The following is a 17239-nucleotide window of genomic DNA, read 5'->3' on the forward strand; positions in this document are numbered from 1 at the left end:
AATGTTTACTGTGTGTGTTTATATGCGTTGGCAGCCATGAAAATAATAATGTGAGCTATCTAAGAGATCATAAACGGAAAAAATATCTGTGTAGTTCATTGACAGAGCAGTGTAGCAACTTGTGTCGTTTCTCATCTTGTGTTGTGTGTCTTATTATATTTCCAATAAAGGTCCGCAGCTCGTGGTCATGCGGTAGCGTTCTCGCTTCCGACGCCCGGGTTCGATTCCCAGCGGGGTGAGGGATTTTCTCTGTCTCATGATGACTGGGTGTTGTGTGATGTCCTTAGGTTAGTTAGGTTTAAGTAGTTCTAAGTTCTAGGGGACTGATAACCATAGATGTTAAGTCCCATAGTGCTCAGAGCCATTTTATTATTTATCTAAAAACAAAGATGATGTAACTTACCAAATGAAAGTGTTGGTATGTTGATAAGACACACAAATAAACACAAACACACACACACACACACAAAATTCAAGCTTTCGCAACCCACAGTTGCTTCATCAGGAAAGAGGGAAGGAGAGGGAAAGTGGGAAGGATCTGGGTTTTAAGGGAGATGGTAAGGAGTCATTCCAATCCCGGGAGTGGAAAGACTTATCTTAGGGGGGAAAAAAGGTCAGGTACACACACACACACACACACACACACACACACACACACACACACACACACACACAAAAAAGCAGACATTTGTAAAGGCGAGTGTATACCTGTCCTTTTTTCCCCCCTAAGGTAAGTCTTTCTGCTCCCGGGATTGGAATGACTCCTTACCCTCTCCCTTAAAACCCACATCCTTCCCTCTTTGCTGATGAAGCAACCATGGGTTGCGAAAGCTTGAATTTTGTGTGTGTGTTTGTGTTTAATTGTGTGTTTATCAACATACCAACGCTTTCATTTGGTAAGTTACATCATATTTGTTTTTAGATATACTTTTCCCACGTGGAATGTTTCCCTCTATTATAGTCATAAGTTTCTTATTTAATACATAAGATCTGTGTGATATTGTGGATGGGGCTGAAACACTAGAAAATAATGAAGATGTAGGGGGGAATAAAAGAAAAATATATAAATGGCACCAATGAGACAGCATGGTGAAAAATTATATAACGAAAACAAGTGATAAGAAGGTAAAGTCACATGTACTATGTTTTGCAACTTCCAATGTTATGTATGATAAACCAAAAGAAATTTTCAAAAGAGACACTTCCCACACATCACAGCAGTTGCTGCAAGAATTTTATGGTTTCAAGTGTGATAAAACTAGAGACAAAGATAGTAATTTATGTGCACTGCAGAATATAGCGTTTGAACTGAATCGTCTTCAGTTTGAATAGATGATAGATACTATGATAATACCGGGTTGACAGAAGCGTCCGATCCCATGTGTTGGCTTTGACCCGTGACGTAAGGGTGTTGTCGTGTGTGACGTCCTGATGGTGCGGAGTTTGGTTTGTGAGTGTTTCTAGATGTCGCCGTGTTGTGGTTTGTTGTGCTCTCTGGTGGTATGTTCAGGGTTTTCGTTTGTGTGGTGTAATGGGCTCAGTTTGCTTTTGCTCATTATCCAGAATTGTCATAGTGTCGGCTGTGTTTGCAGTGGAATTCGTTTCAGTGAGTTAACGATTTTGTGTGAAGGTTAATTTAGTGTTGTTCGCTGTGCGTCGTGTGGTAATTTTAGTAAAATTAATCGTTTGTTGTTTTTGTTTAGGAATGGATATGATGGATAAAATTAACAGTGCGCAGGTCAAGGGAAGTGTTCGATCCCAATGTGTGGCTGTGTATGTTGGTATTGGCATTGGGAGATGTTTTTGCGCTATATAGGCCAAGAGAAGTGTTTGATCCTAATTTATGGGATCGGGAGCTGCTGTTGAACTATATAGGTCAAGGGAAGTGTCCGATTCCAGATGGTATTGCGTTTAGTGGTATTTGGGTAGTTTTGTGATGATGGTTTTTTTCGTCTTTTTGTGTGGTTTTGTATGAGGGTGGGTGTCTAATGTTTATATTAGTTTGCCCCCCACCCAAAAACACCCCATTTCCTGCTCTTGTCCCATTAGTGTCATTAGGCTTTTTGTTGAAAGTGTGTGTATGTTTGTTTTTTGATGTATTTTCGTCCTCATAATGTGTACGTAACGATTTTATATGCGCCATATTGGAATCGTGGTTTATGGTCGTTTCTGCCATATTTGTGACGTCATGTGTCAAAGCAGACGGGTGGGATCGGACGCTTCCGTATTTCCATAATACCCAAGATACTGTCTTATTTTGTTAGATGAATCTAAACGCTTTTCTCCAGCACGGGACTTGTCACACGGTAGTGAGAAGAATATGAAAAACCTAACTGCAGGGCCAATAAGGGCAGAGAAACCAATTTTCAAAAAGTAATAATCAAGATTAGGTTATTACCTTTGATGTACATTTTAACATAAATTTTAATTTGTAACAACTGTGGTGTACATGGACATTTTGGAAGAGAAGCCTAAGAAGAAAGAACACTGTTCTATATGCAAGAAAAATAATCACGAAGAACAAGAGTGATACTTTAAAAAATATAAATCAAAATGAAAACCCACAGTCGAGATCTTTCAAGCCCTGTCGTCATTTCAAAAGGACAAATCACAAAGAAGAAAACTGTAAATTCAAGAACAAAGAGAACACAAAAGTATCAATTTTGCTTTTTAAGTAATTAAAGAAGATCTGTTCACTCACAAAAACTAGAAACAAGACACCAATGAAGACAATGCAGTTACTACATATGAATGTAACAAAGAAAAGATTTCACAAGAAGCCAATGAGAAAGAAAATGCGGCCACAGTTCTTGATAATGCATACAAAGGGTATGTGTCTAATGAAGTGGACAAATTAACAAACTGAAAGACTATGATAGTGTTGTGAAAGTTGTCAAACATGGTGGATCAATGAAAACACTAGCTACAGGCAACTTTGTAGGTGATAATTGTGTCCTCAAAGATTTTACGTACGCTCCTCAACTGAGTAGAAGTCTGATGTCTGTGAATGCTGTGACTGAAACAGATTGTTTACTAAACATTCTGTTCAAATCTATAAAGATATCGCTTACACAAAATGAACATTAAATCACTACTGACACAAGAATAGAAACAAGAAAGGCGTAAGACGTTACGTCATCCAGGCATAGTGTACTTCAAGGATGAAGAAAATGTGGGATGGGGGTGCTAATAGTTTATGCTCAGCAGAAAAATTGTGCTAAGCTTGCATGAGAGCTAAGCTAAAAAGAAAGTATTTCTCTATTGAGAGAGAAAGAACAAGAAGCTCATAGGAAATAAAACATACTGAAATCTGTGGAGAGAGAGAACCCCCAACATTTAATGGATACGGATACAACATGATGGTATCAGAAAATTTCATTCACTTTTGTGTAACATATTTATTAAGATACAGGCCAGAGAATGCAAGATTCATACAAAAATGTGTGTTAGAAATGGAAATCCGTTCAATCTTAAAGTATCAAAAATAAGATTTGATACACATAGTGAATACACCAGCCACGAGCTTAAGAACTGCTTTGAAGGACAAAGAAGTTTGCTAGAATATTCCTTAGCATAGTCCTCAGTTCAGTGGGGAAGCAGGGAGACTAGATCTGACAATAATGAACAAGGAAAGAGCTACAATATTTGACAGCAAACTGAAAAAAAAAAAAAGAGTTAAGGGGAGAGTAAGTGCTCACATATACATGATCAACAGGAGCCCAATTATCAATCAAAATGCCACACCAGCAGAAAAGTCGTTAGGGTAAAAGATCAGATCTGTCAAGACTTCAAATTTTTGGATGAAGGCCACTTGAAGAAACCAGCTGAATGAAGTAAACCACATATGTTTGTTGGTTATGCACCAATTGCTACAGATTGTCTGAAACAGTAAAAAGAAATATTGCTATGTTAAGAGATTTTAAATTTAAACAGAGAGCAACAAAACAAACTCTGTAGAAAAATCTTATTATTGGCTAATTATCTAAAGACACTTACAATCAAGCAAATGAAATTCACGACCAAGAAAATGCAAGAGAGGAAAGAGTATGCAATGAAGTCATAAGAAACTATAATCTTAGGGATGGAAACAATTTGAAGAAATCTTCAAAATATGATGATTATTAAACAGCATTACTCACATATGAAGAATGTATTAATGGTCCAAACAAAGAAAATTGATTAATAGCAATATAAAATGAAAAGAGAACTTTTGAACACAATGAAATATGGAAAATGGTCCATCCCGAGGAGGGAAAAGGAAAAAAGAGGGAGAGGGAGAGAGAGAGAGAGAGAGAGAGAGAGAGAGAGAGAGAGAGAGAGAGAGAGAGAGAGAGAGATTGTAATAAGCAAAGTCACAGATGATGGTCAATATAAGGCCAGATTGGCTATCAGAGGATTTCAACAAGGAAAGGGTATATCTTTCATGGAATTAGTCTGCCCAGTAGTAAATATATGTCCATTAAGACTGTTGTTTGCTCTGCAGCAGAGAAAAATTTCCATTCAAGAGTGTCTGATGTAAAAATAGCACTTCTCTCTAGTAAACTGCATGAAGAGATTTTTATTAAGATACCCGAAGGATACAAAGGAGATGGAATAATTTTCATTTTGCAGAAATCTGTGTGTGGACTTCAACAAGCTCCATCCACTGGGAAAAAGCTTAGACAGATTTCCTAAAGAAAAGGACTTATTCAGCCGAAGTCAGATCAGTGCATATTTAAAGATATAACAGAAGAAATGTAGATGGCTATACGTGTTGATGATGGAAGTACAATAGGAAAAGACTTGGAGAAAACTGACAACATACTGAAGAAATTTAAAAAGAATTTTGAAATGCTTGTGGTATAAAATCCTGATATGGACATAGGAATACAAATAATGAAGACAGAGGATGTAATGTTTCTACATCAAGAACTGTATGTGAAGAAACTACTAGAAAAATACAATATGACTGACTGTAAGGCCAAGAAAACTCCATTAGTTCCACAGAGAAAGCCAAGTGAAGAAAATAAACATGTTAAAGTTCTACATTGTGAAGCGATAGGAAGTCCTCTGTATTTCTCATGTAAAACCAGACCAGATCTTGCATTTACAGTGAATTATGAGAGCCACCTCACAAAAGACCCTAAGAAAAGGGACTGCCAAAATGTAAAAGAACTCCGAGATATCTACAAGATTATACAGGTGCATGGTGTCTGTTATTTTGGAGATGCCTGAAAGAACAGACATCATGCAGTATCCACAGCTGTGATACATGTTACGTAAATTGAAGGTTGAGGGGGAGAAAGGAAAAGGAAGGAGCTGATGATACCTGCTACAACAGCAGAGACGATTGAACATGTGTGGCAGCTCGGGACTCAAACCTGGAATCTCCTGTTTACTAGGCAGTTGCATTACCCAATGCACAGGCTATATCAGCACGCACCCAGCCAACCTCATTCCTACCTATTGCCATCTATCAGTAGTCCCAACCCAGGTCTGCCATTGTCGCCAATTTTTAGATTCTCACCAGAGCTCAAATGATATTCTGCATCCAGACTGAAGGCTGTGGATTCATTGTTCAGCAAGGCAAACATATTATATGAATCTGTGGTGTCTGTCCCTTTGGACATGTCTGAAAGAACAGACATCATGCAGAATCCGCATCTGTGATACATAATGTGTAAATTGGAGGGGGAGAAAGGAAGGGAATGGGAAAGAATTTACCATATTTATGATAAACACCATGTCTGAATGGTGCAGTGGTTCATGCAACAGCCTAGTAAGCAGGACACCCCGGGTTCGAGTCCCTCTCTGGTGCACATTTTCACTCATTGCAGCTGATTCTGCACGAAGTCCCGATGTGGCTGATTATCATCAGTACCATCCCTTTCCTCTCTTTTCTCTCCCTCCACCTGCAATTAACATAATATGTGTCACAGCCACAGATTCCACATGACTTCTGTTCTATGGACATGTCTGAAAGGACAGACATCACACAACCACGTAATTGATTCTCCTCGGAGGGAAATGAACTCACAGCCTTCCGCATAGGTGCACAATATCATTCGATCTTCAGTGGAAATCTAAAAATTAGTGATCATAGAGGACATGGACAGGCCTGTGGATAGCTGGCACTAGGTGGGAATTTGAGTCGGCCAGGGAGCATGGCAAGATATTCCATGCATTTGCAATAAACACAGTGTCCGGATGACGCAGAAAGCAAGAGATTCCAGAGTTTAGTCCCAGTCCGGCACACATTTTCACTTGTTGCCACCACTAATCCCTCAAAAGCCCTGAAGCAACTGATATCATCAGTTCCTTTCCTTTCTTCTCCCCTACCTTCAATTTACATAATATCTACAAGATTCCAAGAATTATAGCCTTTTCTACAAGAAGATAGAAAATCACTCTTCATGTAAATAATCAAAGTGCTATCCAAATGATCAAATCGCGACATTTAGATGAAACAAACACATAGGTGCAAAATTTCACTATGTTAGTGAACGGTACAAGGAAGGTTTGTTTATGGTAAAGTATTGTACTACAAATGAACAATGAGCAGACATACTGATCAAAGATCTCCAAAAGTCAAAGTCTGAGAAATTTAGAAATGCTATAATGCAACTACTACTATAACTTATTTGCTTTAGAAAAGTAGGGTCATTGGAAGCACCCAGTTCCATCCTTCTGTTCTGATGCGTAACTTAGTGGTGTTGTGACGTGCAACGACACTATGGTGCAGTGTTTTTGAGTTGGTTTGCGTTTGTAGATGTGTTGTATTTGAAAGCACCCTCTGGTCGTGGATGATGATGTATGGAATTTAATGTGTGGTATTGGACTAAGGGGACCACACCATGGTTCAGGTGGGAAAAAAAAAAATCGATTTTAAGTTTTCATCGTATTTCAATAGATTATTAAGGTTTTATTTAAGTACTCTGAAAACAATTTTTCTGAAAAAAAATTTTTCAAGCATTTTCTTACCACATGTGTTTATGTGCCACGCCCACTGTCAACTGAAGCCATATGGAGATGCAATTATTAGCAAAATAGAATGTGTAGGCCATGTTCAAAACTGTTTGGAAACAAGGCTGAGAAAACTAACTGTTGACATGAGAGGAAAAAAAATTAGAAGTGGAAAATTGCTGACAGGACAGGGTCGGTTAACTAAAACTGAAACAGAAAACATGCAAGTATACTATGGGCAGGCAATTAGGAGAAATAAAGAAAATCTGGAGGCAATGAAGAGAGATGTTTGGGCCATATTCTTCCAAAGTCCTCTACTGATGATAAGCCATGTCATGGATTGTGTCCATCGGGAGAAAATTCGTGGTGCCAATACAATAGGGCTCAGGCAACTAGAGACTCTTATTCTCACCAGCATTCTCTTCCTGCTGCTGTTATTACAGCAATTAAGCATATTTTCAGAGACTTGGCTCATCCTGACCTTCTAAGGAAATGTCTGCATGGGCAGAGACAGAACCCAAATGAATGTTTCAGCAACATAATTTGGAACCGCCTTCCTAAAACTGTATTTGTAGGCATGCATACAATGAAACTAGAAGTTCATGATGCTGTTATTACATTCAATTGTGGTAATATTGGAAAGTGCTGGGTACTGAAAAAGCTGGTAATTAATCCTGGTGAAAATATGATCACTGGGCTGCAACATTGTGATAAAATGAGAATAGCCGATGCAGACAGGTCTGCATCTAATCTGGCCAAGAAAGAAGACAAACATCCAGGAAGGCGAAAAAGAAGCTGGAAGACTTGCTAAAGGCCAAAGAAGGGCCATCATATGCAGCAGGACAGTTTTAATTAATTGTACGTAACAAATTTCAAAAGTTTTTTTTTTCTTTAAAGTCAGTTTCCCACAAATTAAAATGCTCAGTACATATGCCCCATTATACAAGAAATTATCAAAGTTAATTAATGAAATTTTCAGAGACTTTTCACAATATAAAAAGCCACCTCTCGTACTACATTCATTAACATTATCCCATTAGGAAGCTCAAAAAATATTCTGCAGAAAAATCTTAATACTTTTGTTAGTAAATTTAAAAAAGTAATTTTTAAAAACATGGATAAAGTGGATTTTAGTACAGTTGACTATTAGCATCATGTTACATACAGGAAAAATATTAAGGTCCTGCAACAAATAGTTTTTTTTCTGAAAAGGGTCAAATACTCGCCTAAATTAACATGGGTTGGATAGGCAGGGTGTGGTCCCCATAATCTGAGTCTTTGTTATCACTGTGGTAATATGGGTTTACCCAATTCATGTGGATATCGAAGTTTTTACTCTGTTTTCAGTGAGTATTATGTGTGTTTTCTCTTTTGTTTGTGTGTTTTTGTTAGGTGTGTGTGTGTGTGTTTTTGGCCAACCTAGACAATTTTGTGGGAGGCTTTCGTTGGTAAGTAATTTTTGTTTTGGTTTTATTCTACACTAATTGTGATGTTTTTGCTGTTTTATATTTATGGTGTATTGGTTGTGATGTAATTGATCTAGTGAATGTGTTTTTTTTTTTTTGGGGGGGGGGGGGTGTTCGAGTTGTGGCTTTGGTGGTGTTTTGCAAGGTATGTAGGTGTGCAATCTCCCCCCCCCCCCCCCCCCTCCATCCCCAGCCAGAAGGTATCAAGAGCTGTGTTTGAACTACACATGTCAAGGCAAATGTTCAATTCCACTATCAGAGCTGTAGGTGTTTTTTTTTTTTTTTTTTTTTTTTTTTTTTTTTTTTTTTTTTTTTTATCAAGGACTTTGTTTGAGCTATCTAGGTCAAGGAAAATGCCTGATTCTGCTTTTTGGAACTGCAGATGTTGATTTTTTGGTATTGTGGGCTTTTTTTATGTATGTAGGTAGAGAGAAGTGTACAATTCCTGTTGGTTTCGTGGCTGTAGTGTTATGTCATTAGTTGAGAATTCTTTTCTTCTATAATATTTGTTTTGGAATGGTGTGGTTTTTCGTACTGTTACATATTTCGCTTGTACCCACCCTAAACATCCCATTTCCTGCTGTTGTCCCATTAGTTTCACTTTGTTGCTGGAGTGAGACATTGTTGTGTCATTTTTATTTTTGTTGGCATTAGTTAGCTGCCATTTTGTATATGCTCAAAGTAGGCATTTTCACCATACTGCCAAAGGTGAAAGCAGACGAGTGGAACTGGATGGTTCCCTAATGCCAAATCTGTTTACTGTGAAATTACTCAAAATGGTGAAACTTATGATTTACATTTATTGAAAACTGTGTGTGTCTTTAAAAGTTGGCAATCATAAAATCAATAATGTGAGTTATCTCAGAGTTTATAGAGGGGAAAAATATCTGTTTAGTTGGTTGGCATAGCAACTTATCTAGTATCTAATCTAGGTTGTATTTCTTCATATACTGCTAATAATTAACAAAAACACACTAACGGTAACATTTGATCAGTGAAGATGGGTGTGTCCTGAAATGAGAGATTTGTCAATGCTTTGTTTCTTGTTTAAGCAATCAGGAAGGCATGTCCCAGTATTCTATAAGGATGCAGATAATTTATCTTTTCTGTTTCTCCCATGAGATTCATTCCATTGTCGCAGGCCTTAATTCTTTAGATGTTTCGGTAACAGTTCGGTGAGAAATATTTTTGTGTATACAAAAACCATTGATATTGGGATAGTGTTATCTGCACATTAGTTCTTTGTTAAGATATCATTCATTTATTTGAGGTAAAATGCTGTGCTCCAACACAAGGACAGCTCGTAGGAGTGCACACAGAAGCAGCATTCTTACGTAAAATCATCACACTTGGCATTCATTCAACTACAAGTTAGCTTTTAACTGAGATTCTTGTTATTGATTAATCCTGTTGCAAAAGGAATGGGAAAGGGGGGGGCGGGGAAATGACTGGCTCAGATTGCCTGAACTGATTTAGAAAAACTATGTTGTTGTTATGGTCTTCAGCCCTGAGACTGGTTTGATGCAGCTCTCCATGCTACTCTATCCTGTGCAAGGTTCTTCATCTCCCAGTACCTACCGCAACCTACATCCTTCTGAATCTGCTGAGTGTATCCATCTCTTGGTCTCCATCTACGATTTTTACCCTCCACGCTACCCTCCAATGCTAAATTTGTGATCCCTTGATACCTCAAAACATGTCCTACCAACCGGTCCCTTCTTTTTGTCACGTTGTGCCACAAACTCCTGTTCTCCCCAATTCTATTCAATATCTCCTCATTAGTTATGTGATCTACCCATCTAATCTTCAGCATTCTTCTGTAGCACCACATTTCGAAAGCTTCTATTCTCTTCTTGTCCAAACTGTTAATCACCCATGTTTCACTTCCATACATGGCTACACTCCATACAAATACTTTCAGAAATGACTTCCTGACGCTTCAGTCTATACTTGATGTTAACAAATTTCTCTTCTTCAGAAACGCTTTCCTTGCCACTGCCAGTCTACATTTTATATCCTCTCTACTTCGACCATCATCAGTTATTTTACTTCCTAAATAGCAAAACTCCTTTACTACTTGAAGCGTCTCATTTCCTAGTCTAATACCTGCAGCATCACCCGATTTAATTTGACTACATTCCATTATCCTCGTTTTGCTTTTGTTGATGTTCATCTTATATCCTCCTTTCAAGACACTGTCCATTCCGTTCAACTGCTCTTCCAATTCCTTTGCTGTCTCTGACAGAATTACAATGTCATCGGCAAACCTCAAAGTTTTTATTTCTTCTCCATGAATTTTAATACCTACTCCGAATTTTTCTTTTGTTTCCCTTACTGCTTGCTCAATATACAGATTGAATAACATCGGGGAGAGGCTACAACCCTGTCTTACTCCCTTCCCAACCACTGCTTCCCTTTCATGTCCCTCGACTCTTATAACTGCCATCTGGTTTCTGTACAAATTGTAAATAGCCTTACGCTCCCTGTATTTTACCCCTGCCACCTTCAGAATTTGAAAGAGAGTATTCCAGTTAACATTGTCAAAAGCTTTCTCTAAGTCTACAAATGCTAGAAACGTAGGTTTGCCTTTTCTTAATCTTTCCTCTAAGATAAGTCGTAAGGTTAGTATTGCCTCACGTGTTCCAACATTTCTGCGGAATCGAAACTGATCTTCCCCAAGGTCCGCTTCTACCAGTTTTTCCATTCGTCTGTAAATAATTCGCGTTAGTATTTTGCACCTGTGACTTATTAAACTGATAGTTCGGTAATTTTCACATCTGTCAACACCTGCTTTCTTTGGGATTGGACTTATTATATTCTTCTTGAAGTCTGAGGGTATTTCGCCTGTCTCATACATCTTGCTCACCATATGGTAGACTTTTGTCATGACTGGCTCTCCCAAGGCCGTCAGTAGTTCTAATGGAATGTTGTCTACTCCGGGGGCCTTGTTTCGACTCAGGTCTTTCAGTGCTCTGTCAAACTCTTCACGCAGTATCTTATCTCCCATTTCATCTTCATCTACATCCTCTTCTATTTCCATAATATTGTACTCAAGTACATCGCCCTTGTACAGACCCTCTATATACTCCTTCCACCTTTCCGCCTTCCCTTCTTTGCTTGGAACTGAGTTTAGTAAACTTAAAACAGACAAGGATGTGAATCTTTTTACTAACAGATATGAATCACCACTATGCTACCTCATTCAGCACATTCTCAAGTACCAGATTTCCAGTCAAATCATTTACATCATAGACTACGACAGAAACAAAAATCAGAAGACTACACTGTTGAATAGCATACATACTTCAGTGCGTGCTTGATAATACACAAATTCTCTAAAAGACAACAGATTGTTTACACAGTCTGAAGCAACTGAATCTTAGTGACAGTAGGGATAATGTTTGTGACCAAGGAATATTTCACACAAGGTTGAGATCAATGCAGAAAGATGCTAATCATGGTGCCAGACAAGTATTCCTCACTTCCCAGGTAGCTCTGCTCCCAGAACTTGCACTTCTCTAATGATGACAGCTTACAGCTGAAACATTTGCAATGCACTGAAAGACAGTATGCTGAAATAACTGATTTCCTTTTCAGTATTCTATTTGAGATTTCACAATTTTAACAGTTTGCATATTTCTCCAGGGGAAGAACTATGACAACACAATGCAACTTTCAAATACATTAAAGGAAAATACTTTGACAAAGTTCAGAGCTTAATGGCATACACATTTTCAATCAGAAGTGTTTAAAACCCCACACAGGTGCTTTGTGTATATTTGGTAAGTAGTAGATAAAAATAAAAAGACTTCCTTTTTATCTACTGTCAAATAATATCATATTAAGACAAACTCTTCTGTACACTATATGGACGGTGGATGTGTAAGATATAACACGAAGAAGAAGAACAGAAGGGTAGGTCTGATTGGATGTATTCTGACGCGGAGGGGATTAGACTAGAATGAGAGACATTAAAAGTTATCAATGACATTTGCTATATGAAGAAGGGATTAACTGACAGTGGCCAAGGCACAGAAAATATAAAATGCATACTGGGACCCTAAATAACAGTTTGTGGGAAAGAGGTACTTGTTAATGTTGATTATAAATTTAAATGTTAGAAAGACTTTTCCGAAAGTATTCGTCTGGTGCATCACCTTATATAAATAGCAGGCAATGAAAAGCCGTAACTCAATTTTGTTAAATCTTACATGTGAAGCAAAGACTGTTTCTTAAAAAACAATGTGAAGTTATACAGAAAACTGCTACATTTGATGATACAGGCCCTGGTTGCTGGAATTACGAGTTTCCACAGTCAGACAAAGTTGTAGCTTCACTCTAGCAGGCAGGTCAAAGTGGATGTAGGTTGCAGCAATTACACATTGATGAACAGACACAGACTTACACGGGATAGCCTAGTGCGAAAATTTTTACCACAGAAGCCATAAGAATAAAGATTACAAAATGGAAAATTATTCTCTTTAGAATTTATGAATTCATGAAAGCCTTACTTTTAATTCCTTTTGATACATCTGAAACGATATTCATTGCATGTTCCTTGTGTGGATACCGTAGAGCGTGTAAATTTAGAATATAAACACGACAAGCACATAAGTACCTATCTATTAACGTGTAACGATAACTGACAAATCGTGTTGAAATATCTCTATACAAAGAAATCAGTACACTAACAAAAGTGACTATCACTTCAATGGATGCGACGGTAAGATTATTTTTTTGCCACGTACCTCCATTTACCAACACCTCGAGAATGAAGGTAATCAAATAAATTGCCACTTATAGCAGTAGCAAACACTAGGGTTACACATATCCAGAACGGGCCATAGAGATCCGGCTTTGGTTTAATATGATGCTGCAAATAATTTATGCTAGGCCTCGGTATAATGGACCACAAAATACGATCCACGACGTTGTTCGTATCAACATCCCATAATTGTTGGTAAAATTCAAATGTCCAAAATGATGGTCTAGGCTTCTGACCAGCTCCTGATTCACTTTCACTTAACAAATGCGAGTCCACTGTTCCTTCAACATCAGAACCGGGTGTATCTGGGGAATGATTAAACGTCATTGTCTGGGACACTGTCAACTCCGCCGCTCCCTCAGGAACGACAGCTGGAAACTCTTGAAATTGTAACTGTGCATCCGGCAATCTTGAATCTATGTCGATGTCAAGCAGAGACTGCTTTGACGGATCCATGTCGTCACTTTCTTGTAACCTAAGTAGTCACCTAACCTTCAGATCATGACATCCAGCACAACACACAACTTGATTGCCAACAATTCACTGCCTACACGCAGACCAAAGGTAACCAGACAGCAACCAATGACGTTTATAGTGTCCACAGACTCTGATAGCCAAGGTGTTTAGAGTCTAGGCAGATGCCCTAATGCCGTAAATGTGGAGCCATCGACTAAATACTGTTACTTGTCGAAACAGCAACTCACATTTGTGAAAAAGTCGTTACTTTTGTTACCTACGGTACAAAAACAGAAGAGGAAAGTTAGCTGTTACTTTCTGTAGGTACATCTTTAGTTGAACTTTTACTTTTAATTTAAAAGTGGTCAATTCGTTTCGTTGTTTGTTATTTGCAGGTGCACGAAAGAAGATCAAGCTATTTTCGTCGAAAAGATGGGTATCACTCCAAATATAGCACAATTGTTCTGAGCGTTTCTGCGTAGTTGTTTCAGATCGAACTCTGACTTCAAGCACCGCGCCTAGTAGTTTTTGATGTATTGGAAGTGTAAGTTGCGCTAATGACTGTACTATTTCGGTGTTTAATAACCGTTTATCTAACACAATTTGATGTTAGACATGTCTTTCCTTGCTGTTGGAAGCTGGTGTCACAGAAGCTGTCCACGCATTGTACATTTTACTTCGGTGTATATTGTAATTAGACGCTAAATCATTTGTTGAAAATTTTCAGTGCAGGAATTCCTTTTTTTAGGAATGCTGAAGAATTCGGTGCAATTCGTTTTTGGACATAGGTTGTGTTCTGTGCTGATTGTTACGTTGGAAGTATTGTTTCATTTTGGGAACTGCTGCTACAGAATTTAGGAATATATTCTGTGGATCAAAAACTGTTGCGAACATTCATATTTTACTCTTTGATGTATTCTATGTATGGCAGTTTATGCTTTCTCCTTGATCTTCGTTATGTACATCGCTGAATAAATGGTCTCTAAAAAATGTGTGTTCCTGGCAATACGGTGTATTGCTTATTTGTTTAACTATCTGAACGTATTCAAGATGGCTTTTGGTGGACAATCACTGTTTAATTTTGAAAAGTTGAGCGGTATGACAAACTACAACGACTGGAAATACGCGATGGAAATGTACCTGAAACATGAGGGACTATGGAACACAAATGCTGGCACTGAAGAAGATGAGAAGACTGTACAGAAAGCATTATCGAAATTATGTTTATCTGGAAATTCATCTGTGTATCCAGAACTTCTTGGAGCAACGACTGATAAAGAAGCATGGCAAAATTTACAATCTGCATTTGAAGATAAGAGTTTATCTAGTTATGTTGGGCTGTTACAATGCTTAATGAATGTACAATTGGCTTCTGAGAAAATATTTGTCAAAAATTATGTCACTTGCTCAACAAATTCGAAGCATTAGTAAGAAAATGGACGATGATTTCGTAGCTGCAATTATGCTAAGTGGACTTCCAGCAGATTTCCAACCCTTGATTATGGCAATTGAGTATTCGGGTGTCAAGATTACTAGTGATTTAGTAAGTCTGCAATTAATTCTAGAATCGACGAAACGTCAGTTTGCATCCACAAATGAGACTACAGATTCGGCGCTGGCAGCTAGTAAGCAGGACAGTAAACACCAGAAGACGAATATCCAACCTGATGTGCAAAATATCAAGCCTTTTAAGTGTTATAAATATCATAAACCTGGTCACAAAGCGAATGAGTATAGAACAAAGGAAAAACAAATAAATTTTCAAATTCTGCGAATGCAGTGAGAACTGAAAAATAAACTGTGTTAATGGCTCTTAACTGCATCTTCGCATCATAGTGATGGCTGGTATGTGGATTACGGGTGTTCACGACACATCAAAGAGACTTGTTCAACACTTTCCAATCGACCACAGCTGCTAAAGTAACAGTAGCAGATAATAGCAATCTTCAGGCTATTGTAGAAGGCGCTGTTCATCTTCGAGATACTTGTGACGACTAGAATAAACAGATTACTGCTAATGGTGTTGTGTATGTTCCAAGCCTTACTTACAACCTAGTGTCATTTAGTCAGATGTCAAGACGTGAATTGTGTGTATTGTTTGATAATGTGCAGTGCGGTGTATACAATAAAAGTGATGTAATTTTTTCTGGAACACCAGTAGCAATTGTAATTCAAATAAATGATATGTATCGATTAGAGGAAGTGCATCATTACGCAAATGTTGTAGAAATTTAAAGTTATGAATTGTGGCATCGAAGATTGGGACATTTGAATTCTGTAAGCATGCATTTATTAAAAGAAAAAATGGCTGATGGACTGAACTGGACGAACGCCAATTTAGATCCGTGTATTCCCTGCATAAAAGGTAAACAGTCTCGACAACCTTTCCCTAAAACATCGAGTAGAAGAGCAAAATATGTACTTGACATTGCGCATTCTGATGTTTGTAGAGCAATGAGCATGTCTTCGTGGGGAGGATCACGATATCTTCTCACTTTTACGGATGATCTGTCAAGAAAATCTTTTGGTTATATGCTAAAATCAACAACAGAAGTCTGTGACACATTCATCGAATTCAAAGCACGAGTAGAAAATGAAACTGGTCGAAAAATCAAAATACTTCGAACAGACAATAGAAAAGAGTTCGTCAATCGGCGCATGAAGTTATTTTTGAAGACGAATGGAATTCTACATGAAACAACAACTTCTTACACGCCAGAACAGAATGGTGTTGCAGAACGCTTAAATCGGACAGTCACTGAAAAAGCAAGATGAATGTTAACAGGTACAGGTCTAAGTAGACAATTTTAGGCTGAAGCTGTAAACACAGTAATTTATTTTAAGAATCGATATCCAACAAAAGCTGTTAAGAATGCCACTCCTGAGGAATTATGGAGTGGTCGTCGGATAAATCTGAGTCATTTACGAATCTTTGCATGTCGAGCATTTGTACATATACCAAAAGAAAAAAGGGCGAAATTAGAAGACAAATCTAAGGAACTCATCTTTGTTGGATATTGCGAAGATTCTAAAGTATATCGTCTGATTGATCCAAATTCACCAAAGACAATTGTGAAAGCCCATGACGTGCAGTTCATCGAAAACTCAAAGAGCACTTGTGGAAACAGTATTCCAAATAGTAACCCAATTGACTATAATCGTATAGACAGTCGTCAACTAGCGCCAGCACCTAACATGATTGAAGAGGCAACTGAACTGACACAACCTGCTGAAGTTGACAGAAATGCAGTGTATCTTAAATTAGCACAAAGTAACACAGAGAAAACAGTAAATAGCAACGTACATAGTCACACGGAAGTTGCGCAGCCAGAAATGCAACCATAAATTAGAAAATCATCACGTGAAAGAAAACCAAATATTAAATATTTTAATAATGATTTTGCTTGTCTTGTTTGTATTTCTGAACCAAATTCGTATGAAGAAGCAATTAATTGTGATGACTGTGAAAAATGAAAGGAAGACTTAGATAATGAATATAAATCTTTACTCGAAAATGAAACATGGATTTTGACTGATATACCACCAGGATGGAAGGTAATTAATTCGAAATGGGTGTCCGAGGTGAAAGAAACGTCAAATGGTGAAATTG

General features: G+C 37.9%; 1 protein-coding gene across 1 annotated transcript in view; it reads right to left on the reverse strand.

Annotated features, from left to right (window-relative positions):
- Window positions 1-13750, reverse strand: part of LOC126282098 (protein YIPF1-like) — a 32491-nt gene extending 18741 nt beyond the window's left edge. The window contains exon 1 of the mRNA XM_049981557.1: window positions 13157-13750. Within this exon, the coding sequence (XP_049837514.1) occupies window positions 13157-13629 (473 nt within the window). The 5' untranslated portion in view covers window positions 13630-13750. The remainder of the gene's footprint in view (window positions 1-13156) is intronic.
- Between the last annotated feature and the right edge of the window lie 3489 nt (window positions 13751-17239).

Source organism: Schistocerca gregaria, chromosome 7, assembly GCF_023897955.1.
Source record: "Schistocerca gregaria isolate iqSchGreg1 chromosome 7, iqSchGreg1.2, whole genome shotgun sequence".
Lineage (NCBI taxonomy): Eukaryota > Metazoa > Arthropoda > Insecta > Orthoptera > Acrididae > Schistocerca > Schistocerca gregaria.